The sequence below is a fragment of the Bos javanicus genome, chromosome 21, assembly GCF_032452875.1.
Source record: "Bos javanicus breed banteng chromosome 21, ARS-OSU_banteng_1.0, whole genome shotgun sequence".
Taxonomy (NCBI): domain Eukaryota; kingdom Metazoa; phylum Chordata; class Mammalia; order Artiodactyla; family Bovidae; genus Bos; species Bos javanicus.
Window position 1 is genome coordinate 57955048 of NC_083888.1, and position 27903 is coordinate 57982950.

A 27903-nucleotide genomic window follows, 5' to 3' on the forward strand; every position below is an offset into this window, starting at 1 on the left:
CACACCCAGGGGGGCTAATTGCCTCCTAATTTCTATTTGTGCAGGCTCAGGAGGCCTGACCTTGCTCTGTAGAGGTGCTGGTCAAAGGCAGGGCCGGGGCCTCACCCTGGACCGCAGCCATCGCTGACAAATGCTCTGTAACAGCCGTAACGTGCCCAACCACGGGAAAAACAGCGAGGGGGACTGCCCAGGGCCGCTGGCCAGATGGGCTGAGATCTGGCAGGTCACAGTGGTCCCCTGTCGAACCAAGGCAAAGTGGCAGAAATGTGGGAACGTGACTGGAGGCAGCCTAGGTCCCAGAAGCATCGTCTTAATAACAGTGAAATCATCTAATTGTTGTACACTTCTGTAGGACATGGCCAAGCTGAGAGTCAGTGTGTCATGCTGTGTGGGGCCTGGACATCAATGTGTCCAGCCTCCCACTTTACAGAGGGTGAAACTGAGACCTGAATGTGGGGCGGGGGGCGGGGAGGAGAGAGTGAGGTTGGCCTGGAGGTGGATGGCAAAGCCCAGGCAGAATGAAGCTGTTGGTGGCCAGACTGCATGTCATCATTCCTCTCCCCCAGCCCAGTTGGTGGGAAGAAGGCAGGAGAATGAGGGCTGGATCTAATAAGACAGGCTGGGACCTTCCCACTTCTCCTATAGCAGGTCCTGAGACCACAGGAACTCGAAATGCAACTTAAGTAGAGAGCAAAGGTGCCCATTGCCTGGTACAAGTTTTGGTGTCTGGGAGGCCCAGTGTCCCATCTGTCTCTTCTTCTTTCCCCAGCACGGAGGCTGCACCCACCAGCTCAGCCTCCTGGGTCACCAGGTCATGGTGGTGTGACCTTTGTCAGCATTCAGTGTAAATTTGACCATGGACTTGAGTTTCACAAGGGAACCAGCTGTTCACAAATGGCTCCGCTCCCAGTAACGCTGGGCAGCCATGTTTCAACCCAGCTGTGTGTGTGTGTGTGTGTGTGTGTGTGTGTGTGTTGGGGGCATTATCTCTCCTCCGAGGCTGTGTGGAGCCAGAAAAGACTCCACAGAGGAGAGTCTGCCTGCGGGTGTCCCCAAGGGCATAGTGGAACTTCTGCCCATGAGGGGTCCCTATGGGGGAAAGTCTGCAGCTTTTCTCCTGGGAGCTAGAGCAGGGAAGCAGTTTTCTCAGAAAGAGTTTTAAGGGTCTTGCAAAGGTAATATTAATTAGAAGTAAAAGAGAAAGTATATTTTAAAATGAGGAGGCCAGAAGTAAAGTCCAAAGGCAAGTCTGTGTTATATGTCAGCCACAAAATTGAGTCTAAGATACTGGTTCTTTCCTGGGATGCCTCATAAACTCATCTGCAGCCCCAGCCCCAACCCAGATTGCTTTCAGTGAGATCTCTGAGGCTGGGGCCCAAGCCTTGGGGCTTTAAGAGTTCGCCAGGGTCCCAGTGTGTAGCCAAGGTTGAGAACCAGTGGTTGCAGTGCTATTCTAAATTCAGTTTAAAGGAACCTTGGGCCATCTGCTCTTGTCTAATACCAACAGTTTCTTGATAAATCTATCTTTGGTGCTAGCTTCCCTGGTGGCTTAGATGGTAAAGAGTCTGCCTGCAGTGTGGGAGGCCCGGATTCGATCCCTGGGTTGGGAAGATCCCCTGGAGAAGGAAATGGCAGGCCACTTCAGTATTTTCACCTGGAAAATCCCATGGACAGAGGAACCCACGAGGCCGGACACAACTGAGTGACTTCACTTTCTTTCACTTGGTGCTGAGTTTTAATCTCAAAAGTTGCATTTGCTAAACTGGAAATGAAAACTAAGAAAAAGGTATAACTTGGAGGTGCCTAAGACTTTGGGGTCTTGGTGGCTTCTTTCTCAGCCACACCTAAATGTCACGCTCTGCAGTAAATGTGTTGAATTCACCATCTGGCGAACACGGACTCCAGCTGCTGGAGCCATGGACAGGCAGGGTATCCTGGCACGCAGCTGAGTGTGGAAAGCCTAGAGAATGTCACAGCAGATCCCCGAGCAGCCAAGGAAGGACAGCATGGAGAGGGCCACATGCCACATGCCCCAGGGTGAGTGCAGCACTGGGGCCTTGCCAGGTGACAGAAGCCCTTGGGAACCTGGTTTTACCCCTTTGTAGGGCAGCCCCCAAACTGCAGCCTGGTCCCTCTCACTCTTGGGGTCCAGAGGAACCTGGGATCTGAGAATGGAGGGTGAATAACCAGAGAAATGGCTTCAGGGGTCAGCACGAGTCTCAAGCAGGAGACTTTCCAGGAGCATACATCATTCACATAGGTGGTTCCAGAGAGGCCCAGCCTTGCTCCCTGGCCAGCCTTAGGCATGCGCAGTGCTCCTTCAAACTTTCCACCAGCTGAGGCCAGACTGCTGGCACCTGAGCCTGCCTGAAGGCATTGGGTGTGATTGAACGATTCCAAGTGACAGTCCCTGCTCTGCCACTCTCTGGCATGCCACTTCCCATCGCTGACCTCTGGTCCCTCCTCTGCAAAATCATTGCAGAGGATTGGATTACATCAGTGTTCCTCCTGAAGGTCTGACTGGGCTGTATCTGGTTGGCTGGGAGCTTTTCAAAGATAAAGGCATGGGCTCCTTCTCTCCTGGAGATTCCGGTTTTGTGTGTCTGGGAGGCGTCATTTAAAAAACAGCCTAGAGGGACCGTGCTGTACAGGCAGGTTTGGAGAGCCAGTGGACCAGGAGATTTTGAGGGTCAACCCTTCTCTCTCTTTCCCTCTGGATCTTTCTAGAGTCAGACTAAGATAAGCCACGTTTGTTGACTGCTGCTGGGTCTTTTTGCAACTGGAGCGCGAGATGCTATCTTGCCCATCACCTCTGCCTTACTTGAGTTGCTTTTGTCTTTCCACTGGCTTCACGGAAAAACGATGGAATTTACCCTTCCTACATGAGAGAGAACACAGACCCAGCAAGCACCTACTGTGTGCTGCACTCTGCTGGGCGCTTTATTTCTACTCTATACACACGTGCATCCATTTCACTAGTCCCCACAGTAGCCCCGCCAGGCAGTACAACTACTTCGTATTTTACAGAGGGAATTGAGGCTCAGAAAGGTTAAATAACTTCCCTAAGGCCTCAGTAGGAATTAAAACCCACATCTGTCTGCCTCATAGCCTGCTACGTGGCCCGGAGAAGGCAAGGTCTCCCGTGTGCACGGATGGGGCGGGGAGGCATCCTTGGCTGGTCATTTGTGTGGGTCCCTGCGGAGCAGGGCCTGGAGCCCTGAGGGTCAGCTCTGTCTCCTGTGTCTCCATTCCATTCCCCAGGGTGTCATTCTCACCCCCATCTCCCTAAGCGAAGACCACCCACACCCTCTAGCATGCACAATCTTCTCCCTGTTGGGGACAGGGCTGCATTTCCTGAAGTGTGTCATCTGGGGTACAGGAGATGGGATTATAGGTGAGAAGGTTTTTTATTATTATTATTACTAATTGTAAATTGGTAATTTGAACAATTTAATCATGTGATAAATGTTTCCTTTTGAAAATAAATTCATTTAAAATAAATATGTCTTTAAGGGACCATACGAAGAAGTGAGGGTATAGACATCTAAAAGCAGGAAGAAAGTCTGTGAATGCTCAGTTTAGGGAACCCTGGTCAAGTGGAAATTACTGGGCCCATGCATCCTTCATGGTCAGCTGGAGTTCCACCCCCTGGGCAAGGCTCTTCTGACCCTCCAGCTAGTGGTGGTACTGGTGGAAGTTTAACAGCTTGCTCTTTGGGGGAAGGAGGGGGCTCTGATTGCTAACAATCACCAGTTTCCATGAAGTAAATACTCTCACCAAGGCCGATTTCAGACTACCAAGGTGATCAGTCAGCTCACAGCAGTTGCACAAGCCAGGTCTAGCACACCTCTGCTTCCAGCCCACGCTCGTCTCGAGGACCCCCATGCAACTCAGTCCTGCGTGCCTTTTCATTTTCATGAGCGTGTTTCTGTGTGTGTGTGTGTGCGCGCATGCATCTTCCCTCCCACCAGACTGCTCCCTGAGAGCTTTGGCTTCCTTCATCTCTTTCAAAGTACCTAACACATAATAAATGCTCAACAAAAACTAGCTAGTACCCATGGTGCTATTTGTATTATTGTAGATGTTCCCTGCATCCTTGCTTACTGCCTAAGAGGTTATTTTTGCATCCCCAACAGAAATATCCCCTATCTGGCTTCCTGTGTGGAATCTGGTAGACATAAGGTTCGGAACAAGTGAGCTCCTGTCATTTACAAGCTGAGTGATCTTGGGCAAGTCACTCAACCTCCCTGTGTCTTAGCTTCCTCATTTTGAAAAAAAAAAAAAAAAGAAGGTAATCATATCTACCTCAGTATATCTGTTAATGGAATTATGAAAAGTAGAGTTGTTAAAAGGATTAAATATGTTTATAATGTAAAGTGCTGCTAAGTGCCACATAGGAGTTTGCTGTTATTATTATTGTTGCCGTTGTTGTAAGCGTTCACTCTAGCTTGCTAACTGCTTGGTGGTGTTCCACTTTTCCACCTAAACCGTGCCCTGGGCCCTGAACTCTCCAGCCCTCCCTACCCCGCAGTGGGCAGGGCATTCGGAGGAATGGGTGGGGAAGTGGGAGGAGCCGAGGAGCCTGGGGGCGGGGCCTGGGCTGACCTGTAGTTACCCTTCTTGGAGGCGATGTGCAGCGGGAGCATGCCGTCCTTGTTGGTCTTGTTGGCGTCCGCACCCTGTGACAGCAGGAACTCCACCACCTCCTCGTGCCCGTTCTTGCAGGCCTCATAGAGGGCGGACGCGCTGTCGCTGGCCTGTGTGTTGATGTCAGCGCCTGGAGAAGGAAAGGCGGATTGGTGAGTGATCAGGCCAGTCACTGTCGTTGATGTAACGCCCACCTCGGGCTGGGCGCTGCTGCCGTAACCACCCTGACACATTGGATCACCCGGAGGACCCCCAGCTCCTTTCTGCTACACTGAGACCCCGGGCCGCCAGCCTGAACTGCCATAGTGATGCTGGGATTTCCAACCACTTGCTCTATGCTGGGCCCTCCCTGGTGGCTCATGTGGTAAAGAATTTGCTTGCAATTCAGGAGACCTGAGTTTGATCCCTGGGTCGGGAAGATCCCCTGGAGAAGGGAATGGCAACCCACTCCAGTATTCTTGCCTGGAGAATTCCATGGATAGAGGAGCCTGGCGTGCAATGGTCTATAGTGCTGCAAAGAGTCAGACACGACTGAGCAACTAAGACACACAGGGAGCTGTACATGTGCTATCTCTTTGAGTCCACAACATTTGCTAACCCCATGCCATCAGTAACAACTTTATCTCCATGTTACAGACAAGAACACTGAAGCACGTGTGTGTGTGTGTGCTAAATCGCTTCAGTCAAGTCCAACTCTTGGCGACCCTATGGACTATAGCCTGCCTGGCTCCTCTGTCTACGGGATTCTCCAAGCAAGAATACTGGGGTGGCTTGCCATGCCCTCCTTCAGGGGATCTTCCTGATCCAGTGATCGAACCCGCATCTCTTATGTCTCTTGCAGTGAAGCACAGAGAACCTCTGCAATGGGCCCCAGATCCTGCAGCTCATAAGGGAAGAACCAAAGAATGATCCAGAGGGTCTGATGGCAGAAGCCCTGGCAGATGTTCTGATGGCAGAGACAATGCTCCTAATGCTTGTTCCACCTAGAATGATCCAGATCCTGCCCTGAGGAAGGCCCTCACAGTTCTAGGGGGGCACAGAGCCTCCTCATAAAGAAAAAAACCCAATAACTTTATTAATTAGGACTTATATGGTCTTTTCTGCCTGGTGGCTAAGATGGTAAAGAATCCGCCTGCAATGTGGGAGACCCCGGTTCAGTCCCTGGGTGGGGAAGATCCCCTGGAGGAGGGCATGGAAATCCACCCCAGTATTCTTGCCTGAAGACTCCCATGGATAGAGGAACCTGGTGGGCTACAGTCCATAGGGTCCCAAAGAGCTGGAGACTAGTGCAGTGACTGATCATGCATGCAGCATGCCTTCCATTTCAAGGATTAAGAGAAGAATTTATTAACAGCCATAGCTTCTTGTCTCCTCTGAAAGAAACACTACGCCGTGCTGCCAGGAGGAGGCATCAGTCTGGCGATGGTCTCCCTTCAGCCCAATCTCCTACATCTGCTCCATCTCCTGGTGGTGATGGAGAGAGAAGGCAGGGGTTTCTCTGCAGAAAGAAGTGCAGCCTGTTCCCCAACCCCTATTCTGATAGGAAATGGAAATGAGATAGCAGTGAAACATCAGCAAGGGCTGAAATCAGAAGTATCTGTTAAACCACAGATCCTTTCTGGGCAGTCAGCTTATCACAAGCTCTCTGATAAATTTAATATTTGATGACTGGTTTCCGGTCTAGTGGAAATATCACAGGTTTTCATGACAGACAGAGGCTGAAGTTTCTGTTCCACGTTTTACAAGCTCCATAGCCTCAAACACCTTTAGAAGCCTCAGTTTTCTCCTCTGTTGACTGAGAAAAATAGTACCTAGCAACCAGGGTTACTGTGAGGTTATCTAAGTAAGATAATGGAATTAAATATCTGCTATAGACAAAAACACGTATGTCCCCCCAAGAATCACATGGACCCTAATCCTCAGTGTGATGGTGTTAGGAGGTAGAGCCTTTGGGAGGTGATTAGGTTTTGCGGGTGGAGCCCTCATGAATGGGATTAGTGCCCTAATAGAAAAGACCCCAGAGAGCTCCCTTGCCCCTTCCATCATGTGAGGACACAAGAAGATGGATATCTAGGAGGTAGGAACAGGCTCTCATGGGACGCTGAGACCACTGGCACCTTGATCTTGGACTTCCCAGCCTCCAAAACTGTGAGAAATAAACCTCTGTTGTCTATAAGCCATCCAATCTGTTTTATTCTGTGATAGCCACCTGAGTGGACTAAGACAACCTCTCCACCCGAGCCTGACACAGAGAGGGTGCTCAGCAAACATGAGTTCCCCAAGACTAAGGGCTGGGAGGCAGGCACTGCTCCTGCCTCCACCCGAGGGAGAATTGGCAAGTGGCTCCAACACCCCTGAGCTCTGGAAGACTTGCTCCCTGAAAGCCTGGACTCCCGCCAGCAAAGCCGCCCGCTCACACAAGAAAAATATTTGGATTTGCAAATGGACTCAGCCCACAACGGGAACAGACTCTGACTCAGGGCGTCAGCAGGAGAGCTGGGCAGATGTTCAGTGCTAGCCTGTTCCTCTCACCCGCTGAGCACTTGGCCCTTTGTCCAGCCTCCTTGCCTGGCTCCCAGGACCCTGCCTGTGCTCTTTGGCCTCTGGCTGGTCAGTGCAGATTTGTCCCCAGTGGCAAGGATGTGCCCTCGATCTGTTTTCCCAACAGCTTGGGCACGTGCTGAGTAAATGGATGCTTATTCAGGCCAAGTCCCAGGATGGAAATTCTCGAGCCCTGGGGTGGGGTGGTGGAGTGCAAAGAGCATGCAGTTTGGGGTCAGATGATGGCAGTCAGAATCCAGGCTCCGATTGTGACCAATCATTTAATCTCTCCGAGCCTCAGTCTCCTCCACTCCCTGCCCCCTAGGCTACAGAGAAACCCCCCCGGGCCTATTCTGCATTCATGCTTAGTGCAGGGCCTGTCACACAGCAGGTCCTCGAAAGCTTATTCCAGCTCAGCCCCCAGGTCTGGCTTGCTTCTGGTGTCTGTTTCTCTAGTGGAAAGGTCACTTCCATGGGAGTGAGAAGAGAAATCAAAAGAGTTCTTGGGGAAAATCAGAATATTATGATCTTTTTAACCAAAAGAACATCTGCCATTGTCTCAGAGTCTTCTGTTACTGGGACATAATAATCTGGGCAATATTATTTTATTTTATCCCATTAAATGAACAAAGATTTTTAAGAGGCAAAGAGTACAAAGACCAGGGTCTAAATCCCAGTTCTGCCACTAATCTGTTGTGTGACCTTGGACAAATCACTTTCCCATGCTGGCCCTTGGTTTCATCACCTATAAAATGAGTTGTTCTTTAGTTCCGAAGTTGTGTCTGACTCTTTTGTGACCCCATAGACTGTAGCCTCCTAGGTTCCTCTGTCCATGGGGTTTTCAAGCAAGAATACTGGAGTGGGTTGTCATTTCCCTCTCCATAAAAAGTGAAGAGGTGACCTAAATGTTGTCTGAAGTTCCTTCTGGCCCTGAAGGGTGATGTGATGGAAAGAGAAGTTGTTGGGGTGTTGGGAGGCTAAGAGTCTGGCTAGTCTATAAGTAATTTGCTGCGTGACTATAGATAGATAAGTTGCTTCCTCTTTCTGGGCCTCAGATTCCTCATTTGTAAAATGAGGATGTTGGACTAGGTGAGAGAAGGCTAACAGGGGGCAGGTGTACCACACCCCTCCAAGTGTGTTCCTAATTGCAGGCATTGCTGGTGGATCTCAACTTGTTTCCAGCTGAGCCTAGGCACAACCTCAGAATCCTTCTTAACACAGCACTCCTGGAAGATGCTGTCACTCAATCAGAGTATGTCCATGCTGCTGCTGCTGCTGAGTCGCTTCAGTCGTGTCTGACTCTGTGCGACCTCAGAGACGGCAGCCCACCAGGCTCCCCCGTCCCTGGGATTCTCCAGGCAAGAACACTGGAATGGGTTGACATTTCCTTCTCCAATGCGTGAAAGTGATGAAAGTGAAAAGTGAAGTCGCTCAGTCATATCCGACTCTTAGCGACCCCATGGACTGCAGCCTACCAGGCTCCTCCGTCCATGGGATTTGCCAGGCAAGAGTACTGGAGTGGGGTGCCATTGCCTTCTCCGGAGTATGTCCATAGGTGGCACTGAAACTTGCTTTCCCTTAGACTTAACCTGAGGTCCTTCCCAGCTGTGCCCCTTGGGTATTCCATGACCCAGGGACCCTTACTACTCACCGTATTTGGCCAGGAATCTCAGTGCCTCCAGCTGCCCACTCTGGGCGGCCACGAACAAGGGGGTGATGCCATAGGCATTCTTGGCTTCCACCTTGGCGCCTCCGCTCACCAGGATCTCCATGACCTCCAGGTCATTGCGAGCAACAGACTCGTGCAGAGCCGTCCAGCCTCGGTTACAGCGGTGGTTGGTGTCTGCCTTGTACTGCACCAGAATCCTCACCGCCTCCACGTTCTTGCGCTCACAGGCTGTGCCCAGCAAGAAGCAAGATGGTCAGCGGGGCCCCTGGCAGGACCTGGGCAGCCACGCCTTCATTCATTCATTTGTCCATCCAACCATTCGTTCATCAGCCAGAAGTGAATTCCCGCAACAAATATCTGCTGAGTCTGCACTAAGGTCCAGTCACTTCACTAAACCTAGGATATACAACTATAGTAATAGTAACAATCAGCAATAATATCCTGATGTGTGTGTAGCACTGGTTATGCACCTGCACTCTATTCTAAGCACTTCACGTGATTAATTTAGTTCTCCCAACTACCCTTAAAGGATGCTGTGTTGTCCCTTTTCACAGAGGAGGACAGTGAGGCACAGAGAAGTTAAGTGACCTGCCCAGGGTCACACAGTAAGTGCAGAACTGGGATTCGAATCCAGGTAGTCAGGTCTGGAGTCTCTGTCCCCTGGAAGGTTCCAGAATGCCCCTAACTCATCTCCCTTTCCAGTGTTACCTGCTTCAGTCCTCCACGAGGCCAGAAGAAAAGGAGGGCAGTGTCATATTCCTGCTCAAAGCACTTGCTCAGAGGCTACTCAATTAAAATTTGTCTTCTGAGTGCAGCTCATCAAGTATTTCTCAACCTGCTCAAACCTCCCTTTTAAGCCTTATCTGGCTCTAGACTCTAAATGTAGCCTTAGTGCTGGCAGAGCTATTCCAAGGGAGACTGAGAACTTGTCCAAATTAACCTCCCCTGGAAACTTCCTCAGTTAGGGAGGTGGGGAGAAGGAAGAGGGGCTTTCTACGTGGCTCAGTGATAAAGAATCTGCCCGCAAATGCAGGAGACACAGGTTCGATCCCTGGGTTGGAAAGATTCCCTGAAGTAGGGAATGGCAACCCACTCCAGTATTCTTGCCTGGGAAATCCCATGGGCAGAGGAGCCTGGTGGGTTACAGTCCATGGGGTGGCAAAGAATCAGACATGATTGAGAGACTGAACACGCATGCACAGAAAGGAAGAGGGGCTGCCTGTGTAGTGTTTCAAACAGGACCCCAAGCAAAGCTCACAGCTTCTCTAAGCCTTGGGCTCTTTCACCTGTAAAGCACAGGTAACGAAACCTTCCCGAGAGGAAGCTGTGGGAGAATGGAGTGGGGCAAGGTACAAAGGCTCTAGGGTGCAGCTCATGCAGGATCAGGGTTCAGGCTTCAGCTGTGAGTCACTCAGCATCCTGGGAGCTCTTTCTGGGACAGCTGGGGCTCTGGGTGATGGCTCCGGTGCCTGGGGGACATGAGTTCTAGGGAAGACACCTCCACCGCAGGTCTGCAGTGGACCCAGTTCCTGCTGCTGATGGGATATTCCAGGTTTTAGAGACCAGACATGTGGAAAATTGGGAATTTCTGTCGTTTTTCAAAGTGTAGAGGTCCTGTCCTTTTTGCAAGACCCAAAACTGATTGTTTACATGCGTAAACCCCGTAGACGGCAGCCCACCAGGCTCTCCTGTCCCTGGGATTCTCCAGGCAAGAACACTGGAGTGGGTTGAACTAGACACTGGAGAGTGGAGTAGTTCAGAGCGTGATGCTGGCATCCAGCCCTCAGGGTTAGATCCCAGGTCTGCCCTTCCTGGCCGTGTGATCCTCGGTGCCTCCTGTCTGCTCTCTATGCCTTAAGGCCTCATCTGTAAACTGGGGAAGCTAGCAGTGCTTACTTCTTATGTGGATGGATGTGAGGGTTAGAAAAAAGAACAGAGCCTGGTGTATAGTAAACACTTGATAATTGCCAGCTGTTATGATTATTCGGATTTTGACTCTGGGCACTGCTAGGGTAGCCAGTGACTGTCCTTGGATGACATATTGAGTAAGTTGGAGGTTTTCATTTTCTCAAAAATCCTAGAGCAACAAATTCCCTCTCATGCCTCTTCACTTTTGCCTATGCTGTTCCCCTGGTTCATCCAGCCGGTGAATCCCTCCTGTTCAGGCTCAGCTCTGGGACCCCCTTCTGTGGGGGTGCCCTCTCCCACATCCTGGTCCTTCCTCCATGCTCCCTTGTGTCAAGCTCTTCGGTGCCAGTAGCTGACTGAGAATCAATGACGTCTTTGAATCAATGTCTATCGGACTGGACGGGCATGGACCATATCTTTTCATCTCTGAGTCTTCAGTGTGCCAGGCCCGTGGGAGAACTTGGGAAATACTGCCTGAATACATGCACGACTGAGTGGTTCAGTTATGTAAGTTATATACCTGAATGAGGCTGCACCATCACAGTAGACCCCGGTGGGGAGGGTTGTACACCTTGCAAGCAAATCCTCCTGATAGCCACTCAGTCTCTGGACCTTTCCTGGGGGAAGCCCATACCCCTAGGCTCACCTTTGTAGAGCGGTGTCTCTCGGGACTTGTTGGAGATGTCGGGCTCGGCGCCAGCCTGGAGCAGGAATTGGAGGCAGTCCACGTGTCCCCTGCATGTCGCCAGGTAAAGGGCCGTTTCCTCCTGCAGGGTGCGCTGGTCGATGACTGCCGGGTATGCTGTGCAGGACAGACCAGGAAATTCATGAAGGAGGAAGATACCCATCTCTCCCTCCAACACAGAGTTGGCCCGGATTTCCTCCCGTTCTGAGGACAGACACGTGTGGCCTCTGCCTGAATTTACCAACCAGACTGCCTTCTTCCTCTTGGTTCTGGATTCAGCCACTTTCAACAGGCTGTTTCAGCTTCCCAGTCATATTAATCCAGCTCCAATGCCACCTCCTCTGGGAAGCCTTCCCTGATCGAACCCCCTCCTTCTCCGAATGAGCCCAGCCTTCCCTCACACTCCCACCAGCCACTGCTGCTCTTTCTGCCCTGGCGTGTGGTGGGCTGCCTGGGGTCCCTTTCTGGATCCCCGAGGGCAGAGGTAGATCCCGCCTGCAGGTGTCCCCCACCCTCATCTAGCCTGGGGGAAAGTCAAGGCTCCAGAGAGGAGGCAGGAGTTGCCCAGAATCTCACAGCTGTTGGAGACGGCCTTGGCAGGGCACAGGCACAGCTGCGGTATTTTCCACACCAGATCAACTCCTGGAACATTCTGGGACAAGCTGGCGCTCCCAGAAGTCAGCCCTCCCTCAGTCCTCTTCTAGGAATTAGACTCTCCTGTCCTGGAGGGCTGGAGAGGTGGCGGGATGGGGTGGGGAGCGCAGAGTCGGGGAGGCGGGAGACACATCACTTCCTCCCTTCCGACGTGCTGACTTGAACTCTGCAAGGCGGGGTGGTACCTTGGCCTTGCCCCCGGTCATCACGGTCGTTGTGGGCCAAAGCTCCAGAAGGAAAGTGCCACCACCCATGGGTCCCAGTCCCACCTGTGGCCGCAGCCCGACCCGCCGCCTCACCTCGGTGCAGGGCCTTCAGGCAGTTCAGCTGGCCGTAGTAGGCCGCCTCGTGCAGTGGCAGCCAGCCCTCCTTGTTGGGTTCTGAGAGGTTCTTGCCCGCCTTGATCATAGCCGTCAAGGCCTCTTCATCGTCTTCCTTGATGGCCTTTAGCACAGGGTCCACAGGCCTGTAAGAGCAAGGGGCCGGTCATTCCTCAGGACCGGGGCAGACGGAGGCAGGGCCAGGCGAGGGGTTGGCCACGGGATCACACAGCCTTTCTTGTCCCCTCTGCTCTGGGACAGGTGCTCAGCCCCTGCAGCTGTGTCCTCTCGATGAGGAGAATAATCCTTCCTAACCCCCACGGGCGAGCCCTGGGAAGCCTGCCCCGACCTCAGGCCTGACCTTGGCCCCTCCAGCTCTTAGCCCCATCACGGCTTCTTTGGCCTGCCCGCCCGCGTCAGCCTCTCCCTGCCTCCGGTCATAAGCCATCGACTCATCACTTGTCTTTACACGTCTTTGATCATTTGCCCACCGTCTGTCTGTCTCCTTCACTGGACTGTGAGCGTCAAGACCATAGCGCCTGTGTCTTTCTTTTATCCCTCGTGATTTGATTCCCAGGGCCCAGCTCAGCGGCTGATCCATAACAGGTGCTTAATAAATATTTGCTGCTTGAAAGAAAGAGCGAGAAAGAACACAGAAGGAAGGGAGGGAGGCAGGAGGAAGAATTCAGAATTTAAGAACCGAAACAGGGAATTCTCTAGGGTCCAGTGGTTAGTGCTCCGCCCTTCCACTGCAAGGGACACAGTTCCCTGCTCGTTCAGGGAACTAAAATCTCACATACCTTGCCACCAAGCAAGCAAACAAAAAACCAACCCAACCAAACAAACCCCTAATTCTTTCACTCCTTCACCTCTTCTATTTCCCAAAAGACAGTTTCTTCCCTGTTAGATTTTTGCTTGTTTCTTTGGGAATTTTGTTTGCATCTCATTCAAAACAACTTTGCAATGATTTCCTTTGAGCATTTGGAGGCATGAAAGTGAAAGTGAAAGTCGCTCAGTCGTATTTGACTGTTCGAGACCTCATGGATCACATAGCCCATGGAATTCTCCAGGCCAGAATACTGGCGTGGGTCCCCTTTCCTTTCTCCAAGGGATCTTGCCAACCCAGGGATGGAACCCAGGTCTCCCTCACTGCAGGCAGATTCTTTACCAACTGAGCCACAAGGGAAGCCCAAGAATACTGGAGTGGGTAGCCTATCCTTTCTCCAGTGGATCTTCCCAACCCAGGAATAGAACTGGGGTCTCCTGCATTGCAGGCAGATTCTTTATCAACTGGCTATCGGGGAAGCCCTATTTGGAGGCAAATCAACCTATGAGATTAAGTATGGGGGCTCTGGATCAGGCCGCGCCTGTGTTCCATATCCTTGTGAGCCCTGCTGAACTTGGAGCGTTTCCACGTCTTTACCTCTGAGTTGGGCACCACAGGGGGAAACTCTGCTAGAAACACGGCAAGCTCATTCACCTCCACAGATGGAAACCAAGGGTCCCTTTTTACAAGGAGCTCCTTGGTGGCCAAAAGAGAATTCGGGCACCCCTCTGTCCCTGCAGCTTTCAGTGCCTGGCTCTGCTGCCCCAAGACCATTGTACCAGGGGATTCGGGCATCCAGCGCTGGCCTCCAAAGTGATGGATAACCAGCCCCATGGGAGTTTTAATGATAGTTACACACCTTCCCTGCACGTAGCACTCCAGAGTGTACCAAACGCCTCCACCTCAGGGCCTATTTGCACTGAGATGAAAGCACAGACCCCTCAGAGTGGGACTATTCACATCGAGCATCTCTCTGGGGTCTTCCCAACCCTTTTCTTCCTCCAGATCCTTCTCCTCACCCCTAGAACTTTTAGCTGCTACAAGATTTAAATGCCTGGAGGACTAATACATCTGAAGCCTTCACAATTTAAAACTCGTGAACGTCAAAAAGATTCCAGGGCCACGGTAAAAGATAACTTCTTAGCTTGACTCATCCAAGCCACTTCACTTGTTCATTCATTCATTCATTCTCTGAGCTGACTTCCTCCATCCTTAGAAAGTCAGTGAGGACTACGACTGCTATGGTTCCACCCTTGGAAAACATGCTGCATAAATGTTCCCATCTGCCGGATGGAGGAGGTGAGACCAGAGGCCAGCCTTGTCCCAGGACCCTCATCCCTGTCAGGGGCCCGGATAGGCCCGGAGCGTCTGCAGGGCCAGCCCCTTCAGCCTCCCAGCTGCTTCCTGCAGCAAGAGCAGCACTTCCTCCCGGCTCTCAGCCTCTCTGGTTATTAATAGCTTCAGAGCACAGATGCCGGTTAAGTTACAGACCCAGCAAGGACGATGGGTAACTGACCAGATAAGCCCTGGAGTCCCCATCAACGCCATCACTGCCACCTTGACGAGCTCCTCTTACGAGCAGCCGGAGCAGCCCCTGTTGGTGTCAGGAAAGGCCCCGGTGGGGTAGGTGTCCCGTCTCCCCTGGAAGGTCTCCTGTGGGACCCAGCTGAAGTGGAAGGGAAGAGGGCTGGCTATTCTTGTGGCCTTGGTGGTGTGCGGTGTCATGAGAACACTCCTGGGACCCGCTGCCCAGCTTGGGTCTCGTCCAGCTGTGGTGCAAGGACCCTGGAGTGCTCAGGCACACACACCGCTGGCTTGTCTGTGAGCTCAGCCAGAGTGCCCGCCTCGAGGGTGGGGGGAGCTGTTGGGGTGTCAGGCCATCAGAGACTAAGAAGCCACACAGGACCCTCGAGGCCACTCTGTCCTAACACAGGACGGAGACTCAAGAGAGGGACAGCGACTCGTGGACAGTTGCACAGGAAGTGGCAGCAACGCAGAGACCAGAAGCTGGGTCTCGCTCCTCCAGACAATCACAATCCTACCTGCAGCACCAAGGAAGAGGTGGGATAGGGCTTGCGAAGGGCTGAGAAGAAGAAGCAAAGCATTGGCCAGTCACCTCCTCCCCACAACGTAACTGATCAAGGATACAGGGTCTCCAGCGATGGGACCCCTCTTTGGCTTTTAGCTGCTTCTAGGGTCGATATGCGGGAGCAGAGACAGAACTCACACAGAGCTATTTTCAAGGACACGCCTAGCCCAGCATCCTAGTACTAGGCAAAGAGAGCCGCTCCTGTGGCTCAGATTGTTTCTCTGTTTTAGCACCTGGCACTTAATAAATAAAAGCAACAAAGCAAAACCAAACTTGTGGGTGTGGGCTTTGTGGATGTGCTCAGACAGACCCACGTTGATGGCAGGGGGAAAGTGAGACAGACGAGCGGCAGATTCATCAGCCTCAGCTCTGAGCCTCTGGGGTCCTGGGGCTGTCTCCCCAGTCTCCCTCTTGCTGGGTCCCCAGGTTCAGAGCCCTGTGGGGTGACTCCAGTACACAGGGCCCATTGGAGGGGGTGGTGCACCCAGGGGTTAATCACAAGCTCAGCCTGGCTGGCAGGTCCTGGAGGATAGAGTCTGTGACCACCAAGCCCGGCTTGGCTGGAGCCTCTGAGTCTCAGGGGGACATACCTGGAAGAGGTGTGTGTCTGGTGGGGGGCTGTCCCTTCCTGGGGCCCGTGGGCCTGCCTTCCACCCCCAACCCCAGTCTGGAGGAGAGTGAGCTTGGATGGTCTGGGGGCCACGGCGGGGGGCACTTACGCCAGCTGGGAGGACTTGCTGCGGTTGTATTTCTGCATAACCTCCTGGAACAGGCCCTTGGGGGCTGAGGTCGGGGCGCTCTCAGGAGACACAGCGGACCTGGAGGGTGCAGGGCAGGAGTGAAAGAGGGAAAAGTATTCCGTGTATGAGAAGCGGGTCATGGCCGGAGGCAGGAACGAGGATGAAGGGAGAGCGCGGGGGAGACTGACAGACAGACACAGGGCTCTGAACCAAAGCAGATGGCCGGGTCCTCCCTGTGTCTGGACGCAGCTGCTGTGTCTCCAGATTATTTTTGGCCCTTGGAGGAAGCCCTGGGAGATTTAAATGACCATATAAGACAACAATGAGGTTAACCTCACCCCACGCCCCAGGTCCCCCTCCCCAGCCAACCACGCGGGAGGCAGATATGAAGCAAGGTGACATTCTTCACCCAGAAGATGTGAGAAGTAGTCAGTGGCAGGTCCCAGGATGAAAAGCACTCAGTCTTGGGGCGGGCTGGGCTGGGTCCCAACAAGAGATGGACAAGAAATTCACCGGGGTGGGGGACAAGGAGAGCAAAGCTGGGGCGCCAAGCCAGGTCAGTGACCCACCCCCACCTTGCCGGCTCCTCATTAGAGGGTCCTGCCATCCCAGGGTCAGAACAAACAGTGCAGAGGGCACATCAGAAGGATGCGTGAGGGTCATGGGAGCCAGGGCTTGGAGTCAGACCGACATGGGTTCAAATCCAGCTCTGGTACTTCCTGGCTGTGTGACCTTGAACAGGTACTCCTTCTCTGGGATTCAGTCTAGTGAGGCCTGAGTGCGTGAATGGTGTAAAGGGCTTATCAGAGGGCCGGGCACAGGGCTCGACACGTGTCCACCGTTGATCATATCATGATTTCGTCTCTCTGGGCTCAGTTTTCCTACCCCCACCCCAGGCTGTTGTAAGGACTGCTGCTGCTGCTGCTAAGTTGCTTCAGCCGTGTCCGACTCTGTGCAACCCCATAGACGGCAGCCCACCAGGCTCCCCCATGTAAGGACAGGAGGGTCAAAAGGAGGGGTGGTGGCCTCTGTACAGACCCGAATTGGTTGGAGTTGGCATGGGAACAGGGCTTGCTGGCCCCTCTTCCAGCAGGTTTGGGGCCCTGGAGCCATGGACACCCCAGAGGACCCAGTCTGGTCTCCTGTGCCCTTCTTGGGGTGCCCTGGAGGATTGGGGAGGATGCTGGTACAGGTGACCAGCCCCCTGTGGGCCACGGAGGTGCTGGAATTGTAGGCCCTGCAGATTTTGTGGGCACCCTCAGCCAGGTGGGGACACGGGGAAGGGTGAGGGGCAGAGAGACGGGCAGGACGCCAGCACCTGTCCCACGCGGCTCATCACTGCAGGACGGTCATCACTTCCCGCCTGCCTTCTCCCACACCTGTTCCTGAGCACTGTGAGGCCGAGTGTGGTGCCACGAACGCTAGAGTGGGTGTCAATGCCACTGCTTTGTCTAGACATGGAGGCTGAGGCTCCAAGAAGTGAGAAACTTCCCCAGGCCCACACTCAGCTGCGAAGTTGCTGCCTACCTGTCCGTGGAGCTCTGACGATGGGCTCTATTCCCCAGAGCCTTGGTCTCTCCCTCTCTCCCATCCCTTTATCCCCTCTCCGGCCCTCAGTCCACCACACTGACAAGCCCTGCAACTGGGAACAAGCCCCCACCCCTCTGTGCCTCAGTTTCCTCTTTTGCAAAATGAGGAGGCGGGACCAGACCAGGGGTCCCCTCGCTGCTGTGGTGGTCATGGAGCTTTCACTGCAGTGAGCTCACGTGGAGACTCAGGAGGCCATACACATCGAAGGCCATGTCCTGGCGAGGGGGCTCAGAGCCTGGCTGCCAGGGTCCTCTCCCCCAGCCCCAAGAGCTGCTGCTTCAGCGTCACTGCTGTACATGCTGCGTGTGTATGTGCTCAGTCGCTCAGTCGTGTCTGACTCTTTGCAACCCTGTGGACTGTAGCCCACCAGGCTCCTCTGTCCATGGGGATTCTCCAGGCAAGAATACTGGAGTGGGTTGCCTTTTCCGCCTCCAGGGAATCTTCCAACTCAGGGATCGAGCTCGAGTCTCCTGTATTGGCTGGTATATTCTTTACTGCTGGCCCTGAAAAGGGGAGACTTCTGGGCACAGCGGCAGTCCCCAGTCCGAGGGTCATGACAAAGCCCTGGGCTTCTACATCTGCGTGGTCCTGGGGACCCAGTCACTCTCATCATGGGTCCATGTGTGGCCTCATCACTTTTTGCTGTTAGACTGATTTTAGCCAGGTAAAAAGCACTGATAGCAGCTCACTCCCACCCTGAAATGGGGACATTTCACTGATGGCGTAAACGTAACAGCAAGAAAGGGACGGTGAGGCTGGTGGGGGTGGCAGCGAGGTGGTGACAGTGACTTTCCCTCATGAAGTCTCAGGGCAGCACCTTCTTTCCATCCTCCCATCTCCCTGGATGGAGGCAGGGGGCGGATTGCTCCCACAGGCGGAGGAGGAAACAGACAGACCAGGTTTGTTTCCAGGAGACCTTCCCAGCTCCTGCTGGTCCCACGCCCTGCACTAGGCCCCGAGTGGTGCAGATCGTTGATGTGATCCTCAAGATGTTCAAAGATCTACAGTGTTGGGGGGCCAGGACACCCACCACCACCAGGCTGCAGGGGAGGGGCTGGGAGAGAGGCTGGAGGACTCGCTCTGGGGGCTCTGAAATCAGGCGTTAACTGGGCTGGAGGGGCAGATAGGGTGAGTGCTCAGAGCTGGAAAGCATGTGGGGTCCCAACTGGGTTCCATGTTCTTTCTGATCAAGCCTGCTGACCCCACTTCCCCTCAGGTCTGGAGCAGGGAAATTCCCAGCAGAGAAAACCACCAGGGCTGAGTCATCAGAGGTGAGAGGGACCTGGCAGGATGTGGGCACAGGTCATGACCTGGAAGGGGCCCAGGAAGGGTCCCCCGTCCTCTGTGTGGGCGGGCAGGTGGGGGTTGGGGGAGTGTCACCATAGCCAGGTCCCTGTCCTGGAATCCAGCCCATCCTGATCCTGGCTTCAGACACGGGTCAGGCTCGGTGAGAGTGGGGAGCTGGGCAGTGATGACAAGGTCTCCTAACTTCTCAGTGAGTCCTGTCAGAGTTAACGAGACGCCCAGGACAGTCCCAGGAAGGGTGTTAATTTGGCCTGGACCTGGGTGAACGCAGGTGGCAAGCAGGCATCTTAACAGCGGAGGGAGCTGATAACAAGACTCTTCCCTGTGCCTGCCACCCTAACAAGCAGCATCTGATACCTGCTCTCTCATCTGGTCCTTACACGAACCCTGTGTCCAGCACAGGTGTCATGAGTACAGGGTCTGGCACAGGTCAGGTGTTAGTCGCTCAGTCGTGTCTGACTCTTTGCAACCCCATGGACTGTAGCCCGCCAGTCTCCTCTGTCCATGGGATTCTCCAGGCAAGAATACTGGTGTGGGTAGCCATTCCCTTCCCTAGAGGATCTTCCTGACTCAGGGATCGAAGCTGAGTCTCCTGCATTGCATGCAGATTCTTTACTGTTTGAGCCCCCAGGGAAGCATGCAGTAGTTGCTTGATAAATTTCAATGAATATTACAAAACAAGCAAACAAAAACCTTTGAAAGGGTAATACCCTCTATGGCAATCTTGGTGCTGTGTGGTTATAGGCCAAGACCTCAGATTCCTGGAGAACCAGCCCTCTGTACTCATGGTTACAGAGAGGAAGAGCTCACATGAGGTCACTACCTCCATGCCCATGCCACCCATGAGGGTTCTGCTTCCCTCTCATCCACTGGCCAACTCATCCTTCCTGGGCTGGCCAGAAAGGACTCACAGGTAGAGGAGAATGTGAGTTCCGACTGCAGCAACTTCTGCCTTCCCATCAAAGGCTAAGATTCATAGAGAGCTTGCTGTACACCGAGTCTTATGATAGGCACGTGGCACAGAGTACTTCATTTCATCCTTTAGACCACTTTGTGAAGGCAATATAATTGGCTCCCTTTTGCAGATGAGGAAACTGAGGCTCAGAGAGGTTCACTTCCTCTAGCCTGTGTGACAAACTCCTATTCATCCTGCAAAGCCCACCTCCTAGACTAACAAATAAATCAACTCTTCCTGTGTCCCTCTGACACTGAAGCAAGCCTCTTTGTTGCATCCATCCTATTCAATCATTATGTACCTCTGAGCCTTGCCCTCGTTAGACTGCAAACTTAAGGAAAGCAGGGACCAGGCCTGATTTACATGCAAGTGCCAAGAATGAAGCTGGAACATCATAGTTGTATAGTAAAAGTGGCTTATTTGAATTGTTTGCAGCTGTGCATACATCAGCTCAAGCAAGTTCCTGCCTCATGCTTTCATTTTCTTAGAAATGTAACCTTAAATAAAATGCAGAAGTTTGAAAACTGGAAGACCCAGCTTTCTAGACCCATTTGAACTGGTTCATTTCGGTAACCCTGGACTTCCTGCTTCATGAGTGCAAGAATCCTGCTTCTTTATTGTATAGAAAGTTCCTCTTCCATTCAGGGAGAGTCCTCAGTGGGCCAAGGTTTGGCAAATGATCGTCATACATATTCAAGCCAAACCCTTTACCTTGGGTTCAGGGATCATGGTTCAACCCTTTACCCTGTGGTAGAAGAGAGGCAAATTGGACAATGACTTTAAGAGGGAATATTATATTTCTCTGAAGTGCTGAGCTGGCTTTCATTTCTAGGATCCCAAAGCACCAGTTGATCTTTATGTCCACATTTGCCATTTTGGTCACAAGCAGGTAACAATAAATTGTATTTCTAGAGAATTTTATTGGATTCAAAGTACACTGATCTGCATAACAACATTCACTGGGCATCTACAGTGATCCAGGCTCTTTGCCAGGCACTTGTTGGAAAAGACTCTGATGCTGGGAGGGATTGGGGGCAGGAGGAGAAGGGGACGACAGAGGATGAGATGGCTGGATGGCATCACTGACTCGATGGACGTGAGTCTGCGTGAACTCCGGGAGTTGGTGATGGACAGGGAGGCCTGGTGTGCTGTGATTCATGGGGTCACAAAGAGTCAGACACGACTGAGCGACTGGACTGAACTGAACTGAGGATACAAAAGTGAGTAATATCTGTTCCCTGTCCCCAAGGAGGTCACACAGTGTCACTGGGGACACTCTCAGGAGGCCAGATAATGTCTTCCTACAGTGACACAAAAGCTTGTCCAGGAAACGGAGGCTGTCATGAGATGAGCAGTCGGGGTACGCAGGGAGGAAGTGGGGGGAAGTCGTTCAGGCAGCAGGATGTTGTGGGGAACTTCAACACCTACCTCATCTGATTTGCTTTTCATAAGAAAAGGTGCCAGGTGAGCCTAGGCAAGTTTTGTTATTACCATTTTAGGGATAAGGCTGCTGGGGCTCAGAAAAGTCAAGTCACTTGCCTGAGGTCACACAGCCAGTAGTGACAGAGGAAGGATCCGAACCCACTCTACACCCCCTTCTCTTTCCGGTCTGATCAGCCACCACCTCACTCAGGTCTGCATTAACCCATTCATCCGCCTACAAAGAGCTCTGTGGTGTTGCCACAGGTCAAGCCCCATGTGCTAGACACGGGGCCTCACAGGAAAGAAGAACTCCGGCCTTCAAGGAGTTCACAGGTGAACGGCAGAAATAAAAAGATAGAAGCTGTAAGTCATTGTCAGGGCAGCGAAGTAAACAGCCAGGAAAGTAAAAATGCAACCTGCTTGGTCGGGGAGCCTGCTCAAAGATGAAGAGGGGCTGGCCACGGGGAGCCTCCGAGGGCATATGTGATGCCCGTCTTCTAGACGTGCTGTGGGTGCACTTAGATGGACACGGTGATATTCGGGGATAAATGTGTTCAAGGACTCTCTTGGGCCCTGTACTTACTCTCAGGCTGTGTCTGAACGCAAGTCCATATGTCTCTTGTCGGGGTGGGACCCTAAATCTCAGTGGGGAAGAGGCCCTTGGAAGTGGAGGAGGGACAGGAAACAGAGGCCTCTGTAGCATCAGCACAGCTGGCTAAGTGTCTGAAACTCAGGGCGGGTCAGACCTTGGTTTGGGTCCTGGACCTGCGGGGCGCCTGCATTGTCACATGTAAACTGGACCCCGAGACATCCACCTTCCGTGGCTTCTCTCAGGGTCAGGTGAATGCCTGTGGGCTAAGCTTGCCGGGCAGGAGAGAAGAATTTCATTAAAAGTCCCATGAAAGGGACTTGCTTTCCCAGCAGCTCTGCCTCCTTTCAGAGACGAAAGGGCAGAACAGAACCCAGGCAGCCGCAGGTCACCTCCAGGGTGCGGAGAGGCAGGCTCAGTCCTCCTGCCCTGCATGACTCTGCCTGGGTCTTAGGTGAGGATCACGTGGCCCCGCATAAGTCCTTTCCCTGCTGTGTGAGAGGTTTTTTCTCAGGATAAATGTTTACACCCCACAGTGGGCCTCTTCTTCCTACCCCGAGAAGAAGAAGGAGGTCAGGGCCCAGTGCTAATATTTTCAAGGGTCCCCAGGACTCCTGGGGGTGGTTCCCACACAGGAGAAGGCTGCAGAGGTGGCCCCAGGTTACGTGGTTTGTGCTGCAGCTAGGATGAGGGGAGGATGCTCTTCTCTCTATCTGATCCCCCTGAGAAAGAGGAACCTGTGGTCTGACTTAGGCTGAACCGGCCAGAACAGGAACCAGAGCTTCTAGAACATGAGCCATCACAATCTTGGCTTTGGACTTCTGCATTTCAGATGGAGTCCCAGGATGGGACTTCCTTATGCCTGCCTGCCCCTTTAAGGAAGGGACGCCTGAGTGGTGCGCATCCCAGGCCTTTGCTCAGCCTGCCTGGCAAAAGTGGTCTAGCCTCCAAAAGGCCAAAGTCACCCTTTCATCAGGGGACAGGGTCAAGGCGTACCATCACCCACCTTCATCCCTATCCACTGGTTCTGGGCATCAGAAAGTCTGTTTATTGTTGCTGCTGTTATTACTATTATTGTTTGAGGTTCAGAGAGGTTAAGTAACTTGCCCAAGGTCACACAGGAAGTCAACTGGCTGTTGAAGACAATAAGATTTGAGGCCCATGCCTCAAGGTAACACCCACACAAGTGTTATATCACTTCCTATCCCCACGGAGAATGGACACATGTATAAGTATGGTTGAGTTCCTTTACTGTTCACCTGAAATTATCACAACTATACCCCAATTGTTAATAGGCTATACCCCATTACAAAATGTTTCTGGTGTTAAAAAAATAATAAAAATAAAAATTTAAAAAATTCCTGCAAATACACACTTGACTTGGACTCCATGCTGAGCAAAAGCATTTTTTTAAAATGTATATGCTTCTTTTCTAAAAGCATTATAAGATCCAGTGCCATTTTAAGATCCTAATTACCTCCCTGCCTCTCATCTCCTATGAAGGGGGTAGGTGTCTAGATTTGTCTCTGGACATGCTACATGTCCAGCATGTAGCCACGTACGACTAGTGAGCCCTTGAGATGTGGCTAGTCTGAATTGAGATGGGCTGTGAACATAAAATACACACTAACTTCCAGAGACTTGAAAGGAAAGGGCATGTAAATATCTCATTGGTAAGCTTCATATTAATGACATTTGGAAATGATAGTATTTTAGATTCAAATTAATTTCATCTGTTTCTCTTTACTTTTTAGTGTGGCTCTTGGGATAGTCAAATTGCATCTGTGAAATTACAGTTGAGGCCCACATCATAGTTCTTCTGATGCAACCTGGCGCTGCTGTAGATGGTCCGGCTAATGGGATGATGAGGTCATATCCAGATGGGGGAGCCAGAACAGAAGGCAAGATGGCTTTGCCAGGCAGATATTACTGCTTCTCAGACATGTATTTCCAGGGAGACAGCATAGATAGGGTTGTAAACTCACCAGATTCAGCACCTCAGTTCCACCGCATCCAATCATAAAGCCAGTGAAGCAAGACTAAGCTATGGGCTTTGGAACCAGATAGGTTCAATGTCTGCCACACAATCTGCCAGCTGTGTGACCCTGGACTAGTCACTCAGCCCTGAGCTTCAGTTTCCTTATCTCTAAAATGGGATATAGCACAGAGATTCCTAGAAGGTCCTTAAGAGGATAAAATGAGGCAAAGTGCGTAGAGCACCCAGGGCAGTGCCTGGCACCTTCAGAGCTCAGTAAGCTTAGATAACAACTGTAAGTCATTACAGTGTGAAAATACAGCTTAGAGACCAGGCTACTTTGGTCTTGGCTTAACAGTGTTTGGGATCTGCACCCTATTGGATGCCCCTTGCTCACCTGGTCCATGGATAGAAGTGGGCGGGTTCACGGTTGACACGTGTGGGCACAGTGGTCTCAGTGGTGGTTGGGCCCCGAGTCTTGTCAGCCAGGCTCTGCTCAATGGCCATCTGGACCAGCTCGTCCTCGCTCAGGCTGCTGTACAGGTTGTATTCCTCTTGCCCAATGGCGCGCGGTCTGCCCCGAGCACTGATCTCCGTGGCCATCCTCTTCCACGCCTCACCTCCGCCTCCAGAAGACACTCAGCAGGGAGGAGCAAGCATCAAACCAGAAAGCTCTGTGAGGAGATCAAAGCCATCCTGGTAACTAAGAGTTTGGAAAGTAGCTGTGTTTAGACACAGGGAAGGCTATGCTTTCTTGCAGCAATCACACAATCATGTTTCATCCTTTCGTTTTGTCATATGATCTACCCAATCACCCATTCACCTATCCATCCATCCATCCACCATCCATCCACTCCTCTATTCATCAGTCTGCCAGCCTGACTATCCATCCAACCAACTACCCACCTGTCCAATTATTCATCCTCTCTTGGATCTAGCTGTCCACCTACCCACTCATTTATCCATTCACCCTCCCATTCATTCACCTCACCATCCATTTGTCCAACCTTCTAATAATCTGTCCATCCAACCATCCATGCTCCTATCCATCCACTCATCTGTCTATCCAACCATCCAGTCATTCACCCATCTCTCCACTATTCAACCTCTGATGTATTTGTCTGTCCCCCACCCAGTCATTTATCCATTCAGCCACCTATACATCTATGTATTCAACCAACCATCCACTCATCCACGGTTTATTTTTCCATCCCAGACAGCCTATCTATGCATGTATGCATGCATCATTAATTGAGAGATTATTTACTGAGCACTCTTCTAAGCTTTGGTGATATAACAACGATACCAACGACAGAATCCCTGCCATCACGGCACTTACACAACTGTGCTCACATTCCTTCCTTCCAATTATCCACAACACCTAATTCCCCACTTCTCTGCCCTGTACTAGAGTTGCGATTATTAGAGATGAATCATATGCTCTAGTTAAAAACCAGTTGTTAAAATCACTTGCCATGTTAATCCAGGGACTGTCTTCTCAAAAAAAAAAAAAAAAAAGCCTAAAGGTGAAATGGACTTTGCTTGAGTCAACTGCTTTAAGGAAATGAGGCCAAATCAGCTAGGCCTGACTTTTGTTTTGACTGGCTGACATGCAGTGTGACTCTAGGTCAGTGGTTCTGAGCCTTGATTGAAGATTAGAGTCATATAAGGTCTTTTAAAAAAAATATGCAAAATACCAGGGCTGTAATTTGGTTTGCTCAGCAAATATTCACCTTCCTCTTCCCCTCAGAGGCAGATTGTTCCCCTGTCCTTCCCCGCTGAGATTGGGCTTGGCCTTGTAGCTTGCTCTGGCCGGTGAATATTGGTGGACATGATAAAGCAGCCAGTTGACACGCGCATGGGCAGTGGCACTCGCTCCTCTGCCAGCTCCAGGACTCCCCCCAGAGCCATTGCCCTTTAGCTGGGCCCCAGAGTGAACTCACTTGGAGCAGCCTTAGCCCAACCCGCATAGAGGAGCTGTGTCCAGTGGGCCTGCAGCCTGAAGCTCAGTAGCCCAGCCTGGCCTGGCCTAGATCAGCCCATCGACCTGCAGACGCAGAACACCAGAATAAACTCTTTTTTTTCCCCTTGTTTTGGCTGCACCAAGTAACTTGTGGGATCTTAGTTCCCTAACAAGAAATTGAACCCCTGCCCTCCTCATTAAGATCATGGAGTCCTAACCACTGAACCACCAAGGAATTCCTGAGAATGAATTCTTATTGGGGGTGCTGTGTTATGTAGGATTCTTGTGGCTCTAGATAACTGATACTCAAAAGACTATGCCAGGCACTTCACAAAGAAAAGAGCTAAATGGCCAACCACCAGAGGTAAGGGCACTTCACTTCCTAAGTATCTGGGGAGAATGTAACTCAAGACTCCAATGTAATACCGCTATACACCCACCAGAATGGCTCAAGAGAAGATGGGAAATGATGAGGGTTAGAGAGGATGTGGAGAAACCAGGATGCTCCCTACTCCTGGCAGGAGTGTCAAAATGGGATGACATTTGCTAATGCTGAGCATATTTATTTCCTTTGATCCTCAAATCCCCACTCCAGGCTCTATGTCCGAGACTTGTGTACAAAAAGGCAAGTTCAAGAATATCCATAGCAGCACTGTTCATAATAACCCCCTGGAAACTCCCCAAATGTCTATCAGCATTTGAATGGATTACTACATTCTGGTATATTCACGTGATGGATAGTATACATCATTGAAACACTCAAATCGCCACTATACACAATAACAGGATGAGTCTCATGAGCCAAACTGAGCCAAAGAAATCGGATAATAAAGAATATACACACACCATTCAACTTGTATAAAGTTCAAGAACAGGCAATGGAGAGTGATTACCTTTAGGAGTTAACAAAGTGACAAGGACCATGAAGGGGGCCGGTTACACGGTGTTTTTTTAAGACTTTTTTTTGATGAGGACCATTTAAAAAGTCTTTGTTGAGTTTGTTACAATTTTGGTTCTGTTTTATGTGTTGGCTTGTTGGCCCTGAGGCATGTGGGGTCTTAGTTCCCTGACTGGGGATCGAACCTGCACCCCCTGCATTGGATGGGGAAGTCCTAACCACTGGACTGCCAGGGAAGTCCCCTGTATTTCTTGATCTAAGTGGTTTACTATCGGTTGGTTCCCTTTGAATCCTTGGAGCAATTCAAGTGATCTGTACGCTTCTCTGTGAGTACATTATACCACAATAATATGTCTACTTTAAAAGTATATAAGATTGGTTCTCTATAAAGGATTGTGTTTGGGCCTCATCTCAGACCCATTGCGTCAGAATCTCTGGATTCTGGTGTGTGGCCTGGGTGTCACTCTTTTTCTAAGAGCTCCACGGGGGACTGGGGACCATCACTTGGCAGAATGAGCGGTGATAAAGCACAAGTCGGGCAGGGGAGCACCGTCCGGGGTGGAGGAGGGGCAAGGGATGAGGACACGGGCTGAGTCCTTGGTAAATATTCTTCCCATGACTGTCACCGGGGCTTACCTGGTAGCTGATGTCCATCAGCAGATGAATGGATAAGAAAGCTATGGTACATATACACAATGGAGTATTACTCAGCCATTAAAAAGAATACATTTGAATCAGTTCTAATGAGGTGGATGAAACTGGAGCCTATTATACAGAGTGAAGTAAGCCAGAAGGAAAAACACCAATACAGTATACCAACGCATATATATGGACTTTAGAAAGATGGTAACAAGAACCCTGTGTACGAGACAGCAAAAGAGACACTGATGTATAGAACAGTCTTATGGACTCTGTGGGAGAGGGAGAGGGTGGGAAGATTTGGGAGAATGGCATTGAAACATGTAAAATATCATGTATGAAACGAGTTGCCAGTCCAGGTTCGATGCACAATACTGGATGCTTGGGGCTAGTGCACTGGGACGACCCAGAGGGATGGTATGGGGAGGGAGGAGGGAGGAGGGTTCAGGATGGGGAACACATGCATACCTGTGGCGGATTCATTATGA

General features: G+C 51.5%; 1 protein-coding gene across 1 annotated transcript in view; it reads right to left on the reverse strand.

Moving 5' to 3' along the window:
• ASB2 (ankyrin repeat and SOCS box containing 2) overlaps positions 1–27903 on the reverse strand; it is a 48772-nt gene that overhangs the window by 9731 nt on the left and 11138 nt on the right. The window contains exons 2-7 of the mRNA XM_061395167.1: positions 24313–24589; positions 16059–16157; positions 12404–12570; positions 11412–11567; positions 8840–9085; positions 4606–4777 (exon numbers count right to left, since the gene is read on the reverse strand). Coding sequence (XP_061251151.1) covers positions 4606–4777; positions 8840–9085; positions 11412–11567; positions 12404–12570; positions 16059–16157; positions 24313–24518 — 1046 coding nt within the window. The 5' untranslated portion in view covers positions 24519–24589. The remainder of the gene's footprint in view (positions 1–4605; positions 4778–8839; positions 9086–11411; positions 11568–12403; positions 12571–16058; positions 16158–24312; positions 24590–27903) is intronic.